The 27,302-nt window shown below is 39.1% G+C and overlaps 1 protein-coding gene across 1 annotated transcript; it reads right to left on the bottom strand.

Annotated features, from left to right (window-relative positions):
* Positions 1–240: 240 nt before the first annotated feature.
* On the bottom strand, positions 241–27,302 carry LOC131478902 (valine--tRNA ligase-like). The gene is given in 14 exon segments (XM_058659523.1): positions 241–399; positions 944–1,252; positions 5,879–5,997; positions 8,738–8,830; positions 8,833–8,890; positions 11,432–11,583; positions 14,675–14,769; positions 16,461–16,583; positions 20,802–20,940; positions 21,722–21,774; positions 23,704–23,825; positions 24,396–24,585; positions 25,590–25,762; positions 26,787–27,302. Coding segments are annotated over 14 exon segments (2,301 nt in total).

Below are 27,302 nucleotides of genomic sequence, written 5' to 3'. Positions count from 1 at the left end.
AGCTGTAGTAGTAGTAGTAGTACAGCCGCCCTGGTACTGTGGTAGTCTCCCCTACAGCATCTATAGCTACAGACGCTACAGACGCACAGGGAGTACTGTGGCCATAAGCATTTACAGACATATAATATAAGTAGTATATAGCTCCCATACAGCATGTATAGCTGCAGACGCACTCCAAGTAGCGTAGCCCTACAACAATTGCAGACGTACTCTCCCAAGTATGGAGCCCCCATATAGCATCTACATCTCCAGACGCACTGGAGGTAGTGTTGTCGGTGCATTCTCTCTGCAGATATACTGGAGAACTGTAGCCCTTCCCACAGTATCTACAGACGCACTCGAAGGAGTGTAGCGCGCGCCCTCCGACAACACGTACAGACGTAGTAGACGTCCTGTAGCCTTGAAGTATTGATGCCATATATTAGCATATCTCAAAAGATAGTACACAGTAAGCAGTGTGGCCTTCAAGTCCTCAGAAGGCTACCCACCAACATCTACATGTAAAGTAGAGAAAACACTGGACTCTCGCTTTTCAAGATATACAGGTGCCCTAAGCTAGAGAACTTATGATGTAGTCATGAAAGGTTCTTGGTTACACGCGGATATGTACTCTTCCTTCACTGGTAGTAGCAACTTCGGCTGTTTTTTGTCGGCGAGGTCAGTGCGTCGCGGAAGACGCACGATCGTCTTTCTCAGAGCAATCGGTGAACATATTTGTGGCTGCCGCTTATTCACTGCCTGTGTGCTACTACCCGTGTGCTACTGTGCCACACTTGTGCTGCTGCTAGTGCTTGTGTGCTGCTGCTACTGCTTGTGCGCTGGTGGCTGTGTGCTAGGGCCCTTTTACTACGCTGTTTTTCAATTGGCTGTGTGCTAGTGTGCTCAGTTGTACGCTGCCGGTGTACTCTCCTGGTTGTGTGGTACTGGCTGAGTAGAACAGTACCCTGTTCTCCCCTGTAGGGCAGGCTTGTTGACTGGCTGTGTTGTGGTGGCTGCGGATGGTAGAGGAGTGTTGCCATGCGCGCACGTACCAGTCCTTAATGTTTTCAAGCCAGTGAAACCAGACATCCGTATACATGGCAGGAATGATTTGCAACTCCCCCTGGCGGACCTTCTGCACTGCACGGGCTGCCATATCTTTACACGAACACCACCATTGGGGAATGAGCATATACTCGACGATGTCTCCACTACGACTGCAGCGCGGTAATTGCATGGTGCGTGTATTCGGCATCCGATCTCCAAGCAAGCCCTGTTCACAATGGAAGAGAAAGTATAATACAAACAAAAAGAAGCGTCTGTCTGTCGAAGAAGCAGCAGCAAGTTTTTCTGCGAACCTACACGAAATGAACAGAACAATGATCAATGAGCTCAATGAACAGTGAAAGCGCACGTATATATATATAAGCCCTGTTAATAAAAAGACGAAGAGAAAGACCATGATGATAACTGGAAGCGAAAGCGTCATGCGCTTGCCAAATGTCCCGAGATATGATGTCATCTGATTTTATACCGAGAAAAATTCCACCCTAGAGGTAACCATGAATGCATTAGCATAGTTGATCACCAACGAGAAAGAGTTTCGGGAAAAAAAAGGATCTCTAACCACGAAGGGGATGGAGAAAGTATAAGATGCACAGTAAACACACAAGATTCACTAACGCTCGTAATGTACCTGTGAGGCAAGTCATTTCGACGGATACACGAAACAACCTAGACACAGTGAAAACGGAAATTATTTTCCGAAGACGAGGTCACCAATATGTATATACGTGTATATATGTATGTTTACATGCATATGTATATATATGTATATATACATATATATATATATATATATATATGAAAACTGAATTACTTTTCGATATGGTGGTCACGAAAACAAAAAAGATTGGATTCTTTTTGAAATCTATGACCTTGTTATGATGGATGAGATGTAAGAAGAAAAACAATGGACAGGAAAAATTCAACCTTCCAGTCACATGGAGCGCAGACCTTATTTGAGGATGTGTAGAATGCTAATACTAATCAAATAACTTTCACTACATCTATATGTATGCTATCACTACATATACAAATATATATATATATATATATATATATATATATATATATATATATATATGTTTTGATATGCATACATGCTTTCACTATATATAGGCTTTCACTGAATCGATATATATGCTTTCACTGCATCAATATATATGCTTTGACTATATATATATATCCTTTCACTACATATATATAGATATATACTCTTTTATCTACATATAGACTTTCACTGTATGTATATATATATATATACTTACACTACATCTATATATTTGCTTTCACTACGTTTATAGATATGCGTTCACTATACATATATATGCTTTCACCACATCTAAAAATATACTTGCTTTCACTATATCTCTATATATGCATTCACTATATATATATGCTTTCACTATGCAGATATACACATCTACATATATCCCTACATATATGTATATATATCCGTAGATGCTTTCACTATGTATGTGAGTATAATGAAACGGCTACTAAGATAACCGTGTTTATATAATATCTATGCAGAACAGAGAAGAAACTCGTAATAAATGAGATGGAGAAGGAAAACGCACGACAAAAATCACAAGAAATCTTGCTTTACCGATGTCATAAGGCAAGTCAACGTAGTTAGGAGGAAAGCGTAGAAGACCACAGCTGCCTGGTGGAAGAGCACATGGTTATCATTTACTATTGCAGCTATCTAGTGAAGAAGCTCACAGTTGTTCATTTGTTGTTTTGGCGGCTAGTGAAAACACACACAGCTACTAACTAGTCCCAGTGTAGCACCTAATGAGAAAAAACACACATTTATGTGTGTATATATATAGTCATGGCTAGCTAATGAAAAAACATACGTTTATGCTAGCTAATGAAAAAACATACATTTATGCGTATATATGTATAGTCATGGCTAGCTAATGAAAAGACACACCTTTAAGTATATATATGTAGTCACCAAAGAGAAACAACGTTAATAAACAGACAATCAATGGTCGCGGCAGCGGGGGAGGGGTCCATGGTAAATGCATGTAATTTGCATGCGTACACTATTTCTCTCAGCTTTAACTACATAGTTTCTATCTAATATTATTGTACGCATAAGTACACTCTATATGTACAACTATATATTATATATATACATGTATATAACAATATAATAGTGAATAGTAATAATCGACGGTTGAGGGCTCTCACGTAAATGTCTCTAGTATGTAGGCGTACACTACCCCTCAAATACTGGACTATATAACACTTTCTACTAGACAAGACGCTATGTGCAAGTGTGCGAACAGTAACAAAGACACAACAAATCTGCATGTGGAATGTACTGTAGGAATATGTATGGGTCTATCGATCAATATATATAAATATGTGTAGGTGTAGGTGTGTGTGTATGATGATTATGAAGAAGTGTGTGTGAAGAAGTGAGACATCGGTAAAGCGCAATATTTCTTGTGTTCTTCGTCATGCGTTTTCCTTCTCCATCTCAACACTATCATGAGTCTCTTCTTCTTTTTGCATAAATATTATATAAAGACAATTATCTTACCAGCCGTTCCACTATGCTTACATTTAGAGTGAGAGCATCTACGGATATATATATATATACATATAAATATGGATATATTTATATATATATATGAAGAAGTGTGTATATGATGTTTATGGAAAAGTGTGTATATGACGTTCATGTGCATGCTTTTCCTTGTGCCTTATTATTATTATTATCATCTATTTCCTGCACGCTGGTACTCTGCTGCTGACAACGAGAAAGAAGAAAAACCAAAATTATACCAGATATCACCACCACCACCACTGCCAATATGTATGTACTTGTGTACGTACACAAGCGCAGCGAACTTTTCTTTGCGCATCGTCAATCATGCATCCATTATTATTTGCAGCATTCCCACAGCACACAAAGGTGGGGCTAAGTATTCTGTCTCTCTCTCTGCGTAGGTGTGTGTTTGTGTGTGTGTGCATGTGTGTGTGTGAGTGTGTGTGAGTGTGTTGTGCCCTATTGACTATATCGTTTCTGGCAAGATGGTTATGCTCTGCTAATGACAGACAGCATTCACCAAACACAAGTCAACGACCCCCTACACGTAACAAGACTTACTACCACCGTAAAACTATCACCAACACCACCACCACGACCACCACTACCGATACGTGTGCATATGCGTGAGTACACGATGTTCATAGGACCTGTTAGTATCTTCCTGTAAGAAAAATATTTCCCCTAAAAATGATGAAGTAACACCCACCACGAGTAAACCAACCACATGTTGACATGTCCATCCAGAAGTAGTAGTAGTAGTAGTAGTATGGCACCACTACTACTGCTGCCACCGCCGCCCAGCACTCGAAGAGGGAACTACGAAATGTAGAAGTCCGTATATATATATATATATATATAGACAGACGCTGCCGCCCTCTGTATACATACATATATATATATATATATATATATATATATATATATATATGATGATGACGCTGTGTGCGAGAATATATTTGATGATAGTGTTGTGTCCTACACTTTATAAGAAACTCACAATAATAATTAGAACCATCGTCAGTACCATAATGAGTGTGGGGAAATATTGATATTTTCAGAGAGAGCAGCTTAAAAACATCCGTAAGATAATTGCCGCCAACAGAGGCCCCATGCGTATTCTCTTCATCATGTAGAAAGAGAAACACTACACCACCTGCACTGATAATAACAATCACGACTGCACACACACACACATACGTATGTGTGACCAAGTAATAAGAGATGGTGAAGAAGTCAATAAACATACGGACCAGTGTCTGCTTGGAGGCCAGTTACCATGGCGAAAGGAGAAGGAGGAAAGGAGTTGCCTGGTTGTCTTAAATACGGTATAGAGAGAAACGAGAGAGAGGAAAGGAAGTATCTTGCTTGCCTTCTCAATGATGAAGACACGAGAGATGAGGCTGTTTGCCTGCCTGCAGCGAGACGTGTTTGTGTGTATATAAAGTCACCGTTTGCCGTCTAAGAGAAAAATAGTACTGAGTGTCTTGTCTACCTCTCGTATGGGTATGAAAGAAGAGAGACCGGTGCTGGCCTACCAGCTCCATAGGAGAGAGGAGGACGAGGAGCAGGAGGAGAGAGAGAACTCACCTGACTCTTCTCTCTAGTGTGTCGGCGTGCTTTATTATGAAGGAGAAAGGAGAGAAAAGAGTGTCTGCCTGTCTGCATCCATACGTGTATGTGTATCAAGATGTCTCCTCTGTCGTAGAAAGTGAAATGACAGAAGAGATTCTGTTGGCTTGCTTCACAGCAAGAAAGGAAAGAACAAGAAGGAGAGGGCGGTGGCCTGCCTGCTCCTCCAAGCTCGAGTTATTCTGTCGACCTGCTTTATGCCTGCGTGCCACAGTACGTGTGTCAAGGGTATCAATGGTAATTTACCATTTATAGTATGAGCTGAAAGAGAGAGAGAGTTTGCAGAGGGAGTGTGTCTGCTTGCGCTTTCTAGTAAGAAGGGGGGAGAGAACAAGAAGAAGCCAGCCTCTTGCGCGTTCTTCGTAGCAAAGAAAGAAGAGAAACTTTGCCGACCTGCACTGTGTGAGGAACAGAGGACAGAAGAAGAGAGTGTCTGCGTGGCTGTCTGCTTTCCGCGCGGGAAGAGATAAAAGAGAGAAGAGGAGCAAAAAACGAGAGAGAGAGAGAGAGACAATCGGCCTGCCAACATGTGTACACATGTGTCGATATGCATCATCTTCTGTTTCTCGGAGCAAATTAGCCTTTCTGTCTTGTGGTGTAGAAAAAAAGAGAGAACGCATGCACTTGCTACTTTCTGACCTTCTCTTTTAGCGCTTTTTGAATGTTGTAACGACACTCAAAACGATGCTGCCCTGCGAAGGGGCCTCCCTCGGTGTTGATGTAGCCGTCCAACGTGAAGATACATATACTTGGCAAATCTGCGCAGAGTTTCACACACACAGACAGACAGACGGACAGACACAGACACAAACAGACAGGGAATGGGTCACGAGGAAAAGACGTTCTTTCATTCAAAGCCAGCGTGTTGTACTAGGAATACTGAGAAAAAGCAGTTCTCCTCTCACTGTGTTCATTCGTGTAGTATCTCTCCGAAGCAGCTCCCCCGTACATGTATGTGAAATCTAACTAGCAGATAGACAGCCACACAACTCTGACAACACGAAGCATCCCTATGCTACACCGGCCCAACGAGTCCCAGTACCTGAGAGTACGTTGTACGTAGTTACTACCTACCCACATTAACGCACGCTGTATTTACATACTGTCAGCCACCATCAGCACACAAAGTACATCACTTACTACTACTACTACTGCTACTACTACTACTGCTACTACTCTTACTACTGCTACTACTACTGCTACTACTCTTACTACTGCTACTACTCTTACTACTGCTACTACTCTTACTACTGCTACTACTACTGCTACTATTACTCATACTGCTACTATTACTAATACTGCTACTATTACTAATACTGCTACTACTACTACTAATGCTACTACTCTTACTACTGCTACTACTACTGCTACTATTACTCATACTGCTACTATTACTAATACTGCTACTATTACTAATACTGCTACTATTACTAATACTGCTACTACTCTTACTACTGCTACTACTACTGCTACTATTACTCATACTGCTACTATTACTAATACTGCTACTATTACTAATACTGCTACTACTACTACTAATGCTACTACTCTTACTACTGCTACTACTACTGCTACTATTACTCATACTGCTACTATTACTAATACTGCTACTATTGACTAATACTGCTACTATTACTAATACTGCTACTACTCTTACTACTGCTACTACTACTGCTACTATTACTCATACTGCTACTATTACTAATACTGCTACTATTACTAATACTGCTACTACTACTACTAATGCTACTACTCTTACTTACTGCTACTACCACTGATCAGTGGGCTCTATCTGGTGCCGGCGCCGTTGAGTTGTACGTACTACTCCGCCCCCCAGTAAAGCGTATGTACTGCTGGTCCACCAGTGACCACGTAATACGTACGTACTACCGACCCGCATCAGCGCGCAGAGTAATGTTTATATACTGGCGGCCCAGTGAGTTGTATGTACTGGCCGCTCTCAAGAGCACATGGCACGTATTCTGCACTGCCTGCCCCCCCTACGCACAACACAGCACGTATTATACTGTGCCAGCCCAATGAGCTGTTTGTACTGCTTCCGGTCAGTGAGTAGGGCGCCTGTATGTGCTGTCAGCCCAAGGAGCACACGGCAGTATGTACTACTTCCCGCGTAGGTACTGCCCAGCCAAGTATGTAGCAGTACCCGCGTACGTACTCCCACCCCAGCAGGTTGTATGTACGGCGGCCCAGTGAGTTGTCTGTACTGCCCGCCCTCTGCGCACATGGCATATACGTCCTGCAAGCCCAGCGAGTTATATATACTGCCTGCCCAGTGAGCACATGGCGATATGTATGTACTACTGCCGGTATATGTACTGCCAGCCCAGCGAGTTGTATATACTGCCCGCCCAGTGAGCACATGGCAGTAGGTATGTACTCCTGCCGGAGTGTGGTGTACTGCCAGTAGTACACGTGAGTTGTTTGTAGTCGCCTTCGTGTAAGCACACGGCATGTAGGTAGTGCCTCCTGCCCAGTGAGTTGTCTGTACTGCCCGCCTAGTGAGCGTTTTCATTGGCCTCGTGCTGAACACGATAGACAATATCTTTGGGTATTATAAGAGGGTGAACCTTCTCATACGAGTGAACGCTTCGCACAGAGACGGCCCCACACACTGTGAAGCCTCCGTTGATTATGAGTGCTGCTAGTCTGACTGCCGCCTCCACTCCCACGCCTCCTGCGAATGGCTGCACTGCAGTAGTACGCGTGTTGTTGTTCTTGTTCGGTGCTTTCGAGGAACGGCTGACACATTATCACGTAGAAAACAGCGATATGCTGTTAGCCATGTGCTCTCACTGTGAACGACATTGCTGCTCTGGGCGAGACGCTCTTGCGCACGGGAACACGGATCCCGCAAACAAAAACTACTCAATACAATAATTACACACACAAATTAAATAATTCATAATGCGTGCGTTGTTTTCATTATAGTAGTAGGAAGAGGAAGAGGCGTAAGAGTTGGAGGAGGCGCAGTTGTAGTAGTAGTAGTAATGGTAGTAATACTAGCAGTAGTGGTAGTAGTAGCAGAAGTGGCACGAGTAGTAGTCGTAATAGTGATAGTTGTAGCAGGAGTAATAGGAGGAGACGTACTAGTAGGAATGTTACCGGTAGTAATACTAGCAGTAATAGTAGTAGTAGAAGTGGTAGGAGGACTATTAGTAGTAGTAGTAGTAGTGGTAGTAGTAGTAGTAGCAGTGATCATACTGATACTAGTAGTAGTAGTAGAAGAAAAGTAGTAGTGGTGCTAATAGTAGTAATAGTAGTAGTAGCAGTAGTAGTAGTATATCAATAGTATTACTGATGTAACTGTAATAGTACGACGATGAGGAGCGGTAGTTATAGTAGTAATACTGGTTTCAGTCCTAGTAGTAGTAGTAGCGGTTGTATTGAGAGGTTTAATAGTAGTAGTGATATTAGTGATACTGATATTATTGGTAGTAATAATACTAATAGCAGAGTAGCAATAATTGTTTTGCTTACTATGCCTTTTTGCAATTTCGTAGTCATTTTTATCGTGTGCAGGAGTTATTTTGACAGCACCAGTTCCGAACTCCGGGTCCACGTGTTCGTCGCGATTACGAGCATCTTGCGCTCAGGAATGAACGGGTGTTTGAGTCGTTTTCCAACAAGATCCTGTGAAATTCAAACTGCATGATAGACAGCTCCTGTAGTTTTTTTCTCTGCGTTTCAAAACGCTTTACAGAGACGAATGGATGCAAATATTACACAGACCCCACCAGAAAAAGCGTGAAAGAATCTCTCTACGAAAAAAACCCGAGTTTTCTTTAATTTTCTCTCTACTTCATCTAGAACATATTTGAGGAATCGTAGGATGCATTACACAGGACCCGCCAAAAACATGTCAAGTGGAGTTTCACAAAAAAATCGACGTCTCTTTCTCTTCTCTCTACCTCTTCATGCGAGAGAGATTCATTGAATGAGTAGGTGTAGCCATTACATTCCAACACAACTGTGTGTATGATGAAACAACTGCATATGATTACGACACACTTCTCTCTCTCTTGCTCTTCTTGTCTCTGTGTGTGCGTATATGTATATATAGACTTAAGTGTATATATATATATATATATGGGTCTGTAGACATAATTTATTTTCCCCAGCATCGACTATATATCGTGCCTCTGTTCGAAAATAGACTTACAAAATTACGGCTTCACTTCGATACACACACACACATACACACACGTGTATGCGTCATATTTACTTACTCATAGAATACGAAGAGCCACACACGATTACTTACACATATAATACACGTCAATAGAGTAAAATCGATTTTCATATTCGAATTATCAACCCCACATCATCAGCGTAAAACAGACGCTGACACAGTCACACAGAGTACAGGTATCACACATATACGTGTATACATACATATATATTATATGCATACTTATTTGTGTATATATATATATATTATACGTATCCTTATATGTACAGCTATACAACGAATGTACATACCTATATACACTTAAATATATATATATATATCATATGTGTATACATATATATATAATATATAGATATGTATACATATACAATATGTATATACACGTATATAAGATATATATACATGTATATACTATATATATGTATATACATATATAATATGTATATATACACATATATATATATATATATATATCATATGTATATACATATATATATGTATATTTCATATGTATATACACATATATAATGTGTATATTCACATATATAAATATATATATATATCAAGTATATGTATACACATATACATATACTTATATAAATATATATATCAAGTATATGTATACACATATATGCATATACTTATATGATGTTGATATATATATTTATATGTGTATATGTATGTGTTTGAGGTTTCAGTGACACGCGTGTCCTTCTCATGCGTGACGGCATTGACAGCTGACTTTCGGCGTGAAGAGAGAAGCCTGAGAAGTTCTTGTTGCATGAAGAGAGAGAGAAGTCTGAAAAGCCTTCTCATTCTACAGCACCACAGGCACATATATGTGTCTACTTGGGAAAGAAGTATTGCACGCACGCACATACACATACACACACACACACTGCGGCAGTTGTTTTTTCGGCCACACACTGCACATAAGAACAGAAGAGGGGAGGTGCGAAAAAGAAAGACGCTTCTTTCACTTTCTGCCTTCTCCTCTCCCTCCGCCGTCCTTCCGCAGACACTCACACGTGCGGGCACGTCTCACGAAATCACCACGCAATCTCCATGACGTCGAGAGTGCCCCCACACATTACATACTCTTTCTCGAACTCTTCTACAAAGCTAACGTCACCCTCAGCCATATCCTCTCTTGTACATATATTTGAATAGTTACAATGTATGTTTCTGTACATATAGAATATATATATGTTTCTATACAGTATGTACAGAAATATATATATTCTTTCCTATAGTTCACATCCTACGAGACACTCACCTACACATATATACATGTCTGCTCACTTTCAAAGTAGTAGTACCACACAAACATATATCTATATTTATATATATATATGTGTCTATACTTCTTCTTAACGCGCCGTTCACACTTACAGACACATACATGTCAATTCCTTTCAGTACTATCGCACACACGTATATGTCTACTTCTCTAAATCCGATCACACACACACAAACACACACACACACATATATATCTGTTTAATCGTTCATAGTAATATTACACATACACACATGTATATATATATATATATAATCACATGTCTAAGCGTTCATAGTGATATAATAACACACACACATGTACATATATATATATATACATATACATGTCTAATCGTTCATAGTAATATTACACATACACATATTAATATATATATATATATGTCTAATCGTTCACAGTAATATCACACACACACACACATGCGTATATACATATATATGTCTAATCGCTCAGGTACAACCACACATACATATCTATATGTCTACTTCTTTATGTCCTATCACACACGTATATATGTTTTAACTCGCGCAAAGCTGCATCCACATATATATATATATATATGCGTCTGCTCCCTCATAGTATCACTTATGTATATATATGTCCATTTTTTTGACGCAGGATATCGTTTTTAGTCCTCTCTGTGTTAGCATGAAATACGCTGATAATGTGTTTTTGTTCTTGCCTTATAGCGAGTATCTGCAGGGTTGACAGCAACAGCTACATCACCGAGCATCGTTTCGATACGCGTAGTAGCCACTTGAAGTTTCTCCTTCCCTCCTTCAACTTCGTAACAGAAATTCCATAAATATCCTACATCTACGGAATACTGGAATCCTGTGGAAAAAAAAAGACAGAGAGAAAGGAAGAGGGAAAGCAATGTGTCTAGGAATACCATGTTGCACAAAGAGAAAGGAGCGCTGTAGACTCTTTTGACGAATTGTAGAAGTACTGAAAACATATAAGAATAAGCACAAAGGAGAAGAGAAGAAAGCTAGAAAAGAGAGGAACGAAAGCATTTTTCTATCAATCTGCAAGAAAAAAGAGAAAACGCACTATGAGGCTATAAAGCCTTAAAAAGAAATAATAAGAAAAGAAGCTTTCTTCACCAGTTTCCAGGAAAAGACGGAGACGGAGGGAGAGAGAGAGAAGGAAAGAGAGGAAGAAGGAGAGAGACAGAGGCAACGGACTCAGTTTTGTACAATATATTTGCATACATACCTATACACCATGAGCAGTGTATAGATGTATACATACACACAGTGTGCGCACAGTATACATACATATATACCGTATACGTGTACATATATACACAGTCGGCGTACGGCATACATGTATACACACACCATAATGATGTGTATATATACATATATATATACATATATATATATACACACAGAATGTGTGTATATTATACATACACATATACCGTATAGCTGTGTATATATACAGACTGTGTGGGTACAACACACATAAATAAACTCTATATAGGTTTACATATACACACAGTGTGTGTGCGTACAGTCATACATATATACACACCATACAGGCGTACGTATGTACAGCGTGTGCGTATAAAATACAGATATATATATATATATACACCATACTGATGTGCATATATATATATATACGGTGCTCCATGGGTATATATATATATATATATTGTATAGATAGAGTATGCGTTCAGCGTACGTACATAAACTTCATATAGCTGCGTAGATATATATGTATATATATACAGGTTGCGTACAGCATACATACATACATACACACCCAGTATATATATATATATATACAGCGGGCGTACAGCGGTAATACATACTCATCATATATCTGTATATATATATATATATATACACAGTGTGCGTCCAGCATACATACATACACATCATATACCTGTATATATATATATATATATATACAGACTATTTTGCGTATCCCCTATCAATATGAATATGTACTACGTGTCACCACTCTCTATAGTACAACTTTCAAATTGTGCAGAAAATTCTGCTAATACACACACATATTACATTCGTCCTCGATATTTACAAGTAGGAAGTACAGAAACAACGTGTAGAAGAGCAATGACATGCTCCCCTCCACGAACACAAAGCTCCCCACTATTATTATATAACACACGAGAGTCCACTACTGATGTACATATGAAATCATTTCTCACTAGCTACATAATATGAGCCACAAGATACATAGCTTCTTCACTACTCTGAGTTGCTGCCTTCCCTTCTGTATTTGCTCCACCTCCTCCTCCTCCTCCTCCTTTTTTCTAAAAAAAAAAGGAGAAACACTGAGATGTCTCTACAAGAAAAGTCACGCCCAAATGCTGGCGAACATTAACAGAAGGCGGTACAACTTACATCTCCTTCTCTACTTTCAGAGCGGGTGGGGGAGTCCACCACCCTCTCTGGCTGTCTGTATGTATGTGTGTGTGTGTGTCTCTGTCCGTGTCTGTCTGTCTGTCTCTCTCGGTCTGTGTGTCTCTCTGTGTCTGTTTGTCTATCTGATTCTGTCTGTCTCTCTGCATCTATGTGTCTGTCTGTTTGTGTCTGTCTGTTTGTGTCTGTCCGTCTGTGTTCGTATCTCCGTCTGTGTCTGTCTACTTGGGTCTGTGTGTCTGTCTGTCTGCCTTTCTCTCTCTATATATACGTGTATGTATATATATTGCAACACTGAGCAAAGAATGCGTGTGAACATATACGTGTACATATATATATAGTAAGATGGTCGTGCTGCTACTCCTCTTCCTCCTCACAGACTGAGAGGAAGCAGGGTGGTGGAGGGTAGCCACAGTATACATATATGCAGCCTGTAGACGCTGTAGCTGCCAGTGTCGCCTGCCGCCTCCCCGTGTACATATACACATGTATATTATATGTATACAAATGTATATGTGGTGTGGAGTTGTCTACACTTTTCCAAATGTATATGAAACACAGCACTCATGTGATGATTTCACATCATTAGTATTTATTCATAATCTCTTACACTAACTATCTTTCTCTCCCTCCTCCTCATTCTCCTCCACCTCCACCTTCTCTCCACTCCCCTTCTACTGCGAGAGTACTCTATTGTAAGAGGTAACTTTCTACATATATATATATATATACGTATATATATGTATATAAACATTTATATTAACATATATATCTTATGCACACACAGCACAATTTCAGTAGTAAAATTAACTATATTACAGTGAAAATGCGATGTTGTTGCGCTGTCTGCCTCTTGCTCCTTCTCTAGTTTCTCCTCCTCCTCCTCTGTCACCTCCTCCTCTCCACTTCCCTTTTACTGGAATAGCCCTCTATTGTGAGAGGTAGGTTTCTGTATATATATTTGTATATATATATATATATATATATGCATGTACACATATATGTATATATATATGATTCACACACAGACCACTTCAGTAGTGTCATGCATCATATTACTGTAAATATAATATATAAGTGGACTAATATTCCTTCTCCTCCTCTACTGTAAGTATAATATGTAATCGCATTAATATTCCTCCTTCTCCTCCACAACTGTGAATATATTACGCAGGTGTACTAATATTCCTTCTTCTTTTCGTTCACTCCCTGCAGGAGGCGAGTATTGTATCCTGACACGGTAAGCTTCGGTACATACATATATATAATACCATACATACACGGCACCATCTCAATGGTATCATTTACCTATATTACTATGAACATCCTTAGTTAGTACACTAACTTTCCCTGTCAATACTACTTCTTTTTCTCCTACTTCTCCTTCTCTTTCTTAATTAAGAGGAAGACGTGTTACCATGTAATGCAGGTATGCTTATGTCAATATACATATATATACATATATGTACATGTATGTGTATATGGAATAGAGGAGCGTAGGATTACATAAATATACTCGACACACTAACCCGGAATATTAATTTTCGTAGGCTTATCAATTTCCTCTACATCTACTTCGATATCACTAATGGCGGTCTTTAAATACGGAGACCATGTCACCAGCCTGCATACATACAGCACACACAAAAAAACCCAGTAATACACTTACATACACTACTACACATAACACACATACATAAATCAATATAATTGTGAGATAATACGTGTGTAAGAGTCTGGTAGGTAGCATACCTGTTACATCATTATAATAAAAAGTTGTAGCAGTGTACCAATAACACTACTAGTCATAGTAGTGGCACTGTCTTACATATATATACATATACATATAATATGCGCACAGTACACACACCACCACAGAGAGTACGCAGGGGAGTACAGAAGAATATATACAGCTCGTATTGAGACAGTCGTGTAAGAGAGAAACAAAGGTGTATTATGTATCACCTGTATGTAACGTGTATTAAATGTGTATATGTATAACATGTGGTATACATGCCACCGTATATATATATATATATATGAATATGTACATACGTATATGTATGTATATATATAATATATATATGTATATGTATATGTATGTGTGTATGTATGCGTATATGTGTATATGTACATATGTGTATGTATATACGTATATGTATATGTATATTTATATGTATTTGTATATGTGCATATGTATATATATATATATATATATATATATGTATACGTATATGTATAGGTATATGTATACGTATATGTATATGTATATATATGTATTTGTATATGTATGTGCATATGTATATATGTATACGTATATATGTACATGTAATATGTATAGGTATATATGTACGTTATATACGTGTATGGGTATGTATATATGTAAATGTATATGTGTATGTATATGTATATATACAGTCTAGCTATGACTAGGGAAAACGAATCTGTCGAAAAAAATACGCCGTGCCACACGATTTGGAAAGAGCCTTTCGCAGGCAGAGGGGCAGCAACATGTTAGACAGAATTGTTATTAATGCAATTATGAATGTTTATATATATACTAAAGGGCAATATATATATATGAGAGCAACTCATACATGTTATGACCAAGAATACGAAGCACATAAAAATATACGGTCAGTACTCTCAGCGCCTTATGGTCTTATGTATGCATGTGTGCCCCTGTGTGTGTGTGTGTGCACGCACATGACCACAAAAAACAGATTTACAAAAGAGCTTTGATCCCAAGAGCGCGTGTATCTAAATTTTGGAAACCATATATTCATATGTACATGTATACATATAGATATTACATATACGGAGCTATCATCAATCTCTGTAAACCGCGGTATCTATACGGGCATATATACATACAACGCGGTGGTGACATGACGGAACCTTACCCTGAGTGTCGTCAACTGGAAGAGACAAACACAAAGACTCTTCATGCATGCATGAACGATATATATGCGTATGACGTAGAAATGATGTATGTATATGTCTGTATGTGTACGTCTCTATATCTATGAGTGTATGTATGTGTGTATATGTATGTTGATGTACGTGTTTGGAGATATGCATATATACGTATGTATGTGTATGTCTGTATATATGTATGTACATGTATCTATGTGTCTATGTATGTATGCATATATGTACGTATGTATGTATGTATATGTATGTAAGTGTATGTAGGTGTGTATCTGGATGTACGTGTGTATGTATCTGTATGTAAGCATGTATGGTTATGTGATTTTGCATTTATGTTTGTGTATATATGTGTATGTGCTTTTGTAATTACTTTTTTCTTCTTACCTCTCGGCTCTGAATATGAGCCCCTTGTCGTAAAGACGTACGAAGGCTTCGACAACCGCGAGCGACAACTTTGCGTCCAACGTGAACGAGAAATGCGGCCAGGACACGCTGCTCGCCACACGTCTGCAGAGAAATCCACCGACACAATATCACAAACATAAAAATCATCTTGCAAACTATGTCTGTAAGTATGCATATATATATATATATACATGTATAGGGATGTATGCATGTATATATATATATGTATGTATTTATCCATACGTGTGTGTATATAAATAGGTATGTACATATATACACAAATATACGTGTAAGTATGCATATGTGGATGTGAGTATGTCTCTCTCTCTCTCTATATATATATATATATATATATGTGTGGAGGTATGGATGTATACAGTGCGTGTGTACATCTCGTCTTGGGCATTTGTTCGTACAGGAAACATGGCCCCAGACACAGTATTCGTTACACATCTGCAGAAAGACCCGCCACCACAGGCAGAGAAATTACATACCATTAGATGTGTGTATGTATATATGTGTGTGTGTGTATGTATATGTGTGTATGTATGTGTGTGTGTGTATGTGTGTGTATGTGTGTGTGTATGTGTGTGTATGTGTGTGTGTATGTGTGTGTATGTATATGTGTGTGTGTGTGTGTGTATGTGTGTGTATGTATGTGTGTGTGTGTATGTGTGTGTGCATGTATGTATGTATGTGTATCTATATGTGTGTGTATGTATGTTTGTATATGTGTGTCTGTGTGTACATATCTCGCGTTCGTTTCCTCTCCATATCACAATTCTTGTTTCTAGCGTAATACGAGACACGCGCACATACATACACACACGCACATATACAGACACGCGCATCCACAGACACACACACACTAGGCAGACAGACACAGACACACACACGCATATATGCATACATACATACACACACACCCACACAGTATACATATACATACGTACACACACACACACACATACATAGAGACATACGTACACTCTCTTACACAGACAGATAATAGACACACATACATACACACGATTATATAACAAGCGTGGCGGTGTGAGCGCGTGTAGCTTCTTCGCTGGCTATAATATAACAACTAGTCAGTAAGACCCATCAGCACACACACACACACACAAACACACATAGACGAACGTACACATATACCGAGTCACGCGATGTCTACAAGTACAACGGAGGAGCCCCTTCCCCTGAATCGTGGCTGTACCTCACACACACACACACACAAGCGAAAAATACGTAAATTCACATACATACATACTAGTATATATATATAGAGAGAGAGAAAGACAGAGACAGAGAGAGACAGATACAGAGAGAGAGAGACAGAGAGAGCTGTATATGACTGCTTCGTGAAATGTATCTTCAGAGTCATTTATGCCGATCCCTGATGAGTGATTGTAACTCAGACCCACACACAAGCACATGCACACACTGGTCTAAGCCTATGTATATAAACAATATATATATATATATATGTGGGACTGCTTCTTCTTTGAAGGCTTTCTCAGGGTCATTTGTGTGGGAAGCCACGATATGACGTATGTCCCTAGCAATAGACAAAACACAGTAAACTGATATTAGCATTAAGGGAAAGAGGCTACAAGCATTGAACTCATACTCACATACATACGTACATCCATCCATATCAACATACATACGCACACATATATGCATGTGTGTGTGGGTGTGTATATATGTATGTTAGTAGTGGTGACCCAGCGTTGGTGGGCTACTATGAGAGAAAGAGAGAGGGAAGAAAGGAAAGAAAAAGAGGACCAGCAACAACAGCAACCTCATATATGTATGTATAGATTATTCACATGGAGCGGGTTACCTGCATACATATAAATATACACCATTTTGTGTACATACATACATGTACATATATATATATATATACATCACATACGGGAGGAGGCCTAAGTAGTAGTACTAGTCTCATTATTGTTGTGTGTGTGCTCGACATAACGCCACTGCCACTATACATTCAATGCCCTCCCAACATATGTCTCTGAAGCCTCCCTTTCGCTTTCTCTTCCATCATTCTCTCTCTCTTTCTCTCTTTTTCTCTAAATACATCTCTTTCTACATATACATGTGTATATGTGTATCGTATGTTGCTCCACGTGTACAGTTGCTCAATACTGTAAGGTGTGTACAGCAGCGACTGTAGGAGCTGCTGTTTTGCAGAGAGACAAGAAAAAACAAAGCATCTGATAATACAGAAGTAGACTTATTTTCTCAAAAAAAGTGCCCGTTCTTTGCAGCCTAACATTAGTGATTCCTAGGGCTACAATACATTCAATTCTAGAAGAAAAGATAAGCATCCTACACTGTTGTCCACTTCATGAAGAACAGCTGTACCACATATCCCATCTCCCAAATGAGTAAAAATGACACATGCTCCAGCTAAACATGTACATATATATACATATATATATGTGTATGTATATATGTATACATATGTATGTGTATATGTGTGCAGAGAGAGAGACGGAGAAATAGGGCTAACAATATATAACGTCAGTCCGTTGAGCTTAGATACTGGTCTACTATGTATACATATATATACACATATGCGTGAATATAAGAACAGGCTTTGATGTTGCATATATGTCTTACGCACGAGCATAGAAATATATGAGAACCTGCAAATTCCCCACGCTCCCAACAGATACACAGAGAGAGAGAGAGACACATTAAATTCCAAATATACGAAGAGCTTAGTACAGTAAAGAAATTATATACAGCACCCGTATACATCATAGACTTGTATATTATAGACATATGGAGACCTGCACGTATACTGCTCTCCACATATATATATATATATATATGTAGACACCGACAAAGAGAGAGAGAGATAGCAACAGACCGAAATATAGACATACGAGATACGCTGCATAAAGATGAAGGGTCTCTTATCTCAATAGTAGCTGACAAACTGTAATTCATAACATTCTTCCACATCCACACATATGAATATTCGAGGAGAGGCCCATACAAACTTAGGTGTGTATCAACTGCTTATGTATACGCGTATGAAGACCTGCAGATACAGTTAGCCTTTACAGATACACAGATATGCATGCATATATATAGGTATATATATAGACAGAGAGACACACACACACATACACACGCACACATACACACACACAATTACACACACTTAGAGACAGAGGAAGATACAGACATATACAGGTATACGAAATTTCAGAAATCTAAGGGACTTATCTCAACTGCTGGTGCATTACGCTCCCGTACTCCTACTCCTCCTCCTTCCACTTCCCCACATATATATATATATATGAACACAGGCATATGAGACTTACATATATAGGAAGAGTGGCGTATTTGACTTACGTATATACATATGTATGAAGAGAGGCATACTAGGGTTACATATATATATATATTGCAGGCTTATGTATATACATTTGAAGACACGAGGAAATACTTTCCTTTTGACAGATACACATATACGCGTATATGTACATACACATATATATATATATATATATATATATATATATATATACATACAGAGGTACGTATATATATATATATATATATAAATAAGAATAGAGGCATATTAGAGAGAGAGAAAGATAGGAGAGAGTGAAGCATATATATATATATATATATAGCTAAGAGAGGCATTCACAAATTCAAAGGGACTACCTTAACTGCTGACAAATTGTGTTCCCGTACACCTCTTGCTCCTTCAACTTCCCCAGATATATATATAAGAGAGGCATACTAGACTTACATATATATACAAGAAGAGAGGCATATCAGATTTACGTATATATATATATATATATGTGAGAAGAGAGGCATACTAGACTTACATATATATATATATATATATATAAGAAGAGAGGCATATTAGATTTACGTATATATACATATATACATATATATATATATATGTGAGAAGAGAGGCATACTAGACTTACATATATATAAAAGAAGAGAAGCATATTAGATTTACGTACAAATATAAATATGTAAGAAAACACGCATATTAGATTTACGTATATATACATATATATATATATGTGAAAAGAGAGGCATACTAGACTTACATACATACATATATATATATATATATAAAAGAAGAGATTCATACAACACGTACGTATATGTATATATATGTATATATATATATATATAGGAAGAGAGGCATATAAGACTTACGTATATGTATATATAAAGAAAGATACAGAAAGATAGTAGAGATTGAGAGACATATATATATATATAGCTAAGTGGGTTTTGTGAAATTAGAGGACCTACCTTAATTGCTGACAAATTGTGTTCCCGTACTCCTCCTTCCATTTCCAGACTTCCTCGACAAATTTTTCTCGCCTTAAATCATGTTTAGTAATACCCTTCTTCAGCAACGCCCTCTCCACTACGCTCTGTGTTGCTATTCCTACGAAGTAAAAAAAACACCATTTTCATTACATATATAACTGACATAAACATATATATATATATATGCACATTCATATATACGGGGATACGTATATATATATATATATATTTCTTACTTTACACACACATATATATTATAGTGAATGGTAGTTATATATATATATATGGCAACCGCAATCACGAAGTATAACTTTTCTTCCACAATCGATACCATCTCGCCCATACAAAAACGTATACATTCATGCATACATACACACTACATACGTATGCATGCATACACACATGCACATTTATGCATGATAAACACATACATACATATGCATTCATACATGCATACATACATATACATTCAGGCATACGTAAATGTCCTCTTCATTACGCTCTGCGTGGCTATTCTTCAAACGTACAGATACCACCCTCTCCTGTGCCATCGTCACATATATGTGTATTACCTGCACGCTGGTATATATACGTATACATACGTATATATGGATGTGCGTAATACATATATATATATATATATATTTACGTACGTGTATAAAACATGCATATATATATATATATATATAAATGATGTGTATAATACATATATATATATTTACGCACGTGTATAATACATATATATATATATATATATGTGATGTGTACAATACATATACATATATATATGTTTATATATATGTATTGCTATATAATATATATATATGTATATATGTATGCCACATACATAAGGTAAATGGGAAATGAAGCGATCTGGGATGAGAGACTTGCTGTCTTACCCGCATGATCAGTTCCTGGGACCCACAAAACAATACGACCCTTCATGCGATGCCTGTACGAAAAGAGACATCACGCGAGTCTTATAGAAGATTTATTCAAACTTGTACATATTTAATATTTACTATCTCACAATAATATATATATATATACAGTATGTCTGCAGTGAGGAAGAAAAAAGAATTCACAAAAAAAAGAGTGGAAAGAACCGTGATTCTTTTATGAGTGTGACTCAATGTGTGTGTCTACTGATATTATTTCTTCGAAAAAAAACGCGACACACATCTACACGTGAAAAGTCGACACTGTCAGGAAGCCACTACGTAAATGTTGCTCTGGATGTGTATATTACGTGTAAATGTATGCGGGAGAGCGTGGGTAGAGACAGAAGCTGTCCACATATTCATCCACGTATATAGCGCTATGCATATATGTTGCAGATATTGTACGTGTATTTTTTATAGACGAATATTGTCTGTATGTTTCTGTGCTTTTGCGTGTGTGCTTGTGTGTGTGTGTGTATGTATGTGTATAGATTCATATACATACATATATATATATATATATATATATATGTGCAAATATATGTATATATATATATATATGTATATGTGTGGGTGCAGATGTAGCCGTCACATACGTACAGAAGGAGAGTTTGTTGTTTTCACAAGTGAAAGAGACCCCCTCGTACTAATCGAGGGACGCGTCCAAAAAAAAAGAGAACCGAATTACGAGTGTGGCGCTGTCAAAAGACAGAGAAAAAGGGGGAAGCAAAATCATCATCAGAAATACACATTCGAGAAAAAAAGAGAGGGAGAGAAAGAGAAAGAGCCTAGTGTAACTGTGCGGCGGGTAGACATACTGAATATACCACTTACACATAAATATAAGACAGAGAGGAAAAAAAGAGAGAAAGAAAAGCAGCGCCGTGTGTCTGACTGTGCATAAAAAAGTCCTATACCGCTAATACGTAAAAAATCACACAGACAGATAAAGAGAGAGCTAAGCGTAAGTCTCTCTTTCTGTGTGGGTGTCTGACTACCGCGAATATAACACTCATACATATATAAGTAAGAGGGAAAAAGAGAGAGAGACAGAGAGCCAGCCTCACTAACTTAACTGTCTCTGCGTGTGTAACCATAAAGATTGTTGCAGTTACATCTGGAAATGAACAAGCGAGAAACGAAGAGAGAGAAAGAGAGCGTAAGTGGTGTAACTCTCTCTGTGTATCTCTCTGCGTGTATCTCTTTGCGTAGATGTAAAACGTATAGGACAGACTAACGATGTACAAATACGAGAGAGAGAGAGGGAAAGAAAGAAAAAGAATGAGCGATACAGAGAGAGAGTGTAGCTGGCATGACTCTTTCTCTCTCTATGTATATCTCTGTGTGTATGATAGTCATATAGACTAGACTAACCCTACATATATAAGAAAAAGAGAGATAGACAGACACAGACACAGAGAGTCTCGGTGGCTCAGAGAGAGAACGTAGCTGGCTTCCCCGTCTGTCTGTCTGTCTCTCTACCTCTGTGTGTCTATCTCTATCTCTGTGTGTCTATCTCTATTTCTGTGTGTCTATCTCTATTTCTGTGTGTCTATCTCTATTTCTATGTGTCTATCTCTATCTCTGTGTGTCTATCTCTATTTCTGTGTGTCTATCTCTATCTCTGTGTGTCTATCTCTATTTCTGTGTGTCTATCTCTATCTCTGTGTGTCTATCTCTATTTCTGTGTGTCTATCTCTATCTCTGTGTGTCTATCTCTATCTCTGTGTGTCTATCTCTATCTCTGTGTGTCTATCTCTTTCTTTCTGTGTCTATCTCTTTCTTTCTTTGTGTGTATATCTGTATCTCACAGTGTGTATGGTAATCACATGGAACAGAGCAAAATAGAACATATACAAGAGAACGAGACAGAGAGAGAGGTACAGACAGAAAGTGAGAGAGAAAGAGAGAGAAAGAGAAAGAGTTCACATTTCCTTTACCAGCGTGCAAGGGCGTCTTGTATAGCAACAGTGAGCGTGTGTCCAATATGTAGCGAGCCAGTGACATTGGGAGGGGGGATGACCATAACGAATTTCTGCTGAGGCTGACTCTGCATAGCTAGCTGGCAGCCGGGGTGTTTTTCTTGTAATAAACATGAGGAAGTCGTCTTCGAAGTTTCCGCACCATCCTCTTCCTCTCCAACAACAGCAGCACTTCTACTAGTACTAGTAGTAGTAGTAGAAGTGGCAGCACTACTATGATGAGGACTTGCGCTCGGCTCTTTTTCTTCTTCGAGGCCGTGTTGTTGCAGTGAGGGAGAGGGTGGAGCAGCTGTTGAGGCCTCAGTAGCAGACGCAGGGACGTCAGGAAGACTTTCCTTCGTTGCTGATGATATACTACTACTACTGCCAATAATACCCTCTGCTGCTGTTGCGTCATAAGGCGTTGAAAGAGAAGCCGTGGAGGATGCAGCGTCTCTTTTCGCATTAAAAGTCAGCGGGAGTGTGCTATGCCTCTCTGTAACAGTTACACTACTACTACTAGTAATAGTACCCTTACTACTACTACTACTACCAGTAGTAGTAGTGCTACCACCACTACTATCAGTAATAGTAGTAGAAGTAGTAGGACTACCACTATTACTATGAGTACTAGTGGGGGAAGAAGAGGGTAGTGTTAGTAGTAGAGGGACGCTGTAGCTGTCTTGAATTTCCTTTTGATTGGCAAGGGAAAGTTCCTGGCGCTGGTGAAGTACTAAGCTGGTTGGAGTGAAAAATTTATTACCCTCCCACCAGTCATACCAAAACGACTCCACCGCCCCCGGCTGATACGAGCTCGCTATAGGCTCCGCCAGTGCTGTAGACACATCACGCACCCATATACTCACACATACACACACATACATATATGTTTACGTATATATATGTATATATATATATAAGTGAGAGAAACACACCCACACAGAGATAATAATCCACATATGAACACTCCAGAGACATACATGCCTTACTATTATGCTGGTGCACACACACCCACACACACATATACATACAACATACGTACGCATATTCATATATATCGAGACACACACAACACCCCCACTTACGTACACTTCGCTCCATACGACAAGAGGCCCACACATACATCTTTAATCACACAGGAAGAACCTATGTATATCCATATGTATATATATACGTAGGGGGGTGTGATGCTTCCATACATACTTGTATGTACAGTCACAGTTGAGTAGAGGACGAAGTGTGAATAGAGACACAGAATAAAGAACCCATACTTGTGACATAGACGTACACACACACAGTAGTATAGAGCAGGAAGTGTTTAAATATATATATATATATATATACACACAGAGGTGTGTACGTATTGTGCATATGTATACATACACAAACACACACACATAGGGGAGGGGCGTAACCTATACAGAGACGCACACAGGCGAGTACATGCTATACGTATATATATATAATATATATATATGTTTGAATACATACACCTTCACACATAGTATAGAGACAGTATACATATAGATGTGCAGGGTGGACCGTACAGGACGTAGACACACGAAGGCGCGTACATATTATACGTATATATACATACACCTATATACATCCAGGCACATACATAGTGGAGAGGAAGCATACATAGGCATCCACGGGTGGACCGTACACGTAGACACACAGAGATGAAGAAAAGCTTTATCGGGAGATTCTACTTGTGAATACGCTCACACACTCTTTCTGAAAAATAAAAGGGCCGTGTCGAGGCGCCATCACACAAGTAATGCGTGGGAGTAGTAACGTCTTCTCCCAGACACAAATGCTGCTCTAATTGATATGAGGGAGTTAAAGAAATGAGAGCTCCGTACAAGAGCGGCACCACCACCAGCACCAACACAAGCAACAACACCACCATGAGGACGGTGAGAAGCCCACGGAGCACGCGGGTTCTGGAGGTCAACTGTCCCTCGTACTTCATCACGTAGAACACCACCGTGCAGCTGATAGTGATGCGGAGGAAAAAGACAACGGAAAGGAGACACTGCAATGAAGAGAGAGTAAGAGAAAGAGAGAGAAAGCGAGGGAGACAGGAGGAGGAGAAGGGGGGAGAAAAAGAAGGACAGAGATGAGGAGAAGAAAAGAGAAAAAGGAGAACAGAGAGGAGCAGAAGAAGAGAGAAAAAGGAGGACAGAGAGGAGGAGAAGAAGAAAGAGAGAGAGAGAAACGATAATTCGTACATTGTCTTATGCTGCATTTGTATGTATGTACACGTGAGGGGAAGCCAACCGAGGTTTACCTGCCTGTGTCTTCGTGGAGAGAGAGAAAGACAGAGAGACAAACAGAGGAAAAGAGAAGAACACAGGAAGAGATACCACTGTATTTGTGCAAGCACACCGATTGTAAACATATGAGAATATACACATATATACATATATATGTATGCATGTATAAACACCTATATGTATATACATATATATGTGAATGTATAGGGCTTTAAACATATATAAATGTATATATAGATGTATACGGGCTCTCACCTGTAAGTTGTGTGTGAAAGCAGAAAACAGAGAGCGGTAGAATCAGTTTGCATACTAATGAAAATGTGAAGATCTTCATATGTATATTTCCGTGGGCATGTATTGTAATATGCGCGCAGGGCTTGCTTCTCTGTAGTGTCTTTGAGCCACATTAAAGACAGAGAGAGAGACCGAGGCAGACAGACAGACAAACGGGGGAGAACAAATACGGGGGCTCGTTCCTACTCCGTGTGTGCGTGCACAAATACAGTGCTATCTCTTCCTGTTTCTTCTCTATCACAGACTGAGGGACAAATAGAAGAAGCGCTATGCAAATGTCCAGAGGAGAAAGTACTGCTGTGCAAACATGAGATGCAGGCACATACAAGCGGTCTCTCAGTACCACGAAAGCGGTTTTCTCCGTGTATGAGTAGATATACAGAGACAGCCACATAAACTCGCAAGAGAGTCGCTTTTGGCGTATCTGCAATGGATGAGAGAGAGGAGGAGAGAGTAAGAGAAAGAGAAAGAGAGTTGACGAGTATATACGGTGAAGATGGACGACGTTATACATTTTTTCTTCGGTAGAGTGGTTGCCATGGTGCCGGTGCGACGTCCTCTGCGCGTCAAATTTGGCACTCGTGTATTTTTCCTTTCCTCGCAGAGAGAATACGGACAAGGTGACTTTGCTGAAGAGGCTTCCTCCTTCCAGAAGCTGTGACTGCGGCGGAGAGTTAGAGACAGCGGCGGCGGTTGTGCGCATCTGCCGTATGTCCTCAGGAACAACGAGTACTTTTCCTGCGTATCTGGTCGTTTCCGTGCAAGATAATACGATGAAAGAGTCTTCCGTCTGCAGACGGGTCGCACAGTAGAAGCCCGGACCAACTGCTGACGAACGGTAGTTATCTGCGATTCACGGAGGTTTCGGTGCTGGGCTTGTGTTCGTTGCTGCTGGTATGACTGTTGAGGTATTGCTATAGAAAAACTTCTACGTGAAAGCGTTGTCGCAACCGTGAGGAAAAAGCTGCAGGAAGAAGACGAGTCCGGCAGTGAGGGCCCTCGCAT

The sequence above is a fragment of the Ochotona princeps genome, unplaced genomic scaffold (assembly GCF_030435755.1).
Source record: "Ochotona princeps isolate mOchPri1 unplaced genomic scaffold, mOchPri1.hap1 HAP1_SCAFFOLD_3942, whole genome shotgun sequence".
NCBI lineage: Eukaryota > Metazoa > Chordata > Mammalia > Lagomorpha > Ochotonidae > Ochotona > Ochotona princeps.
The sequence above is the reverse complement of the archived record's forward strand: the minus strand, read 5'-3'. Positions and strand labels throughout refer to the sequence as shown.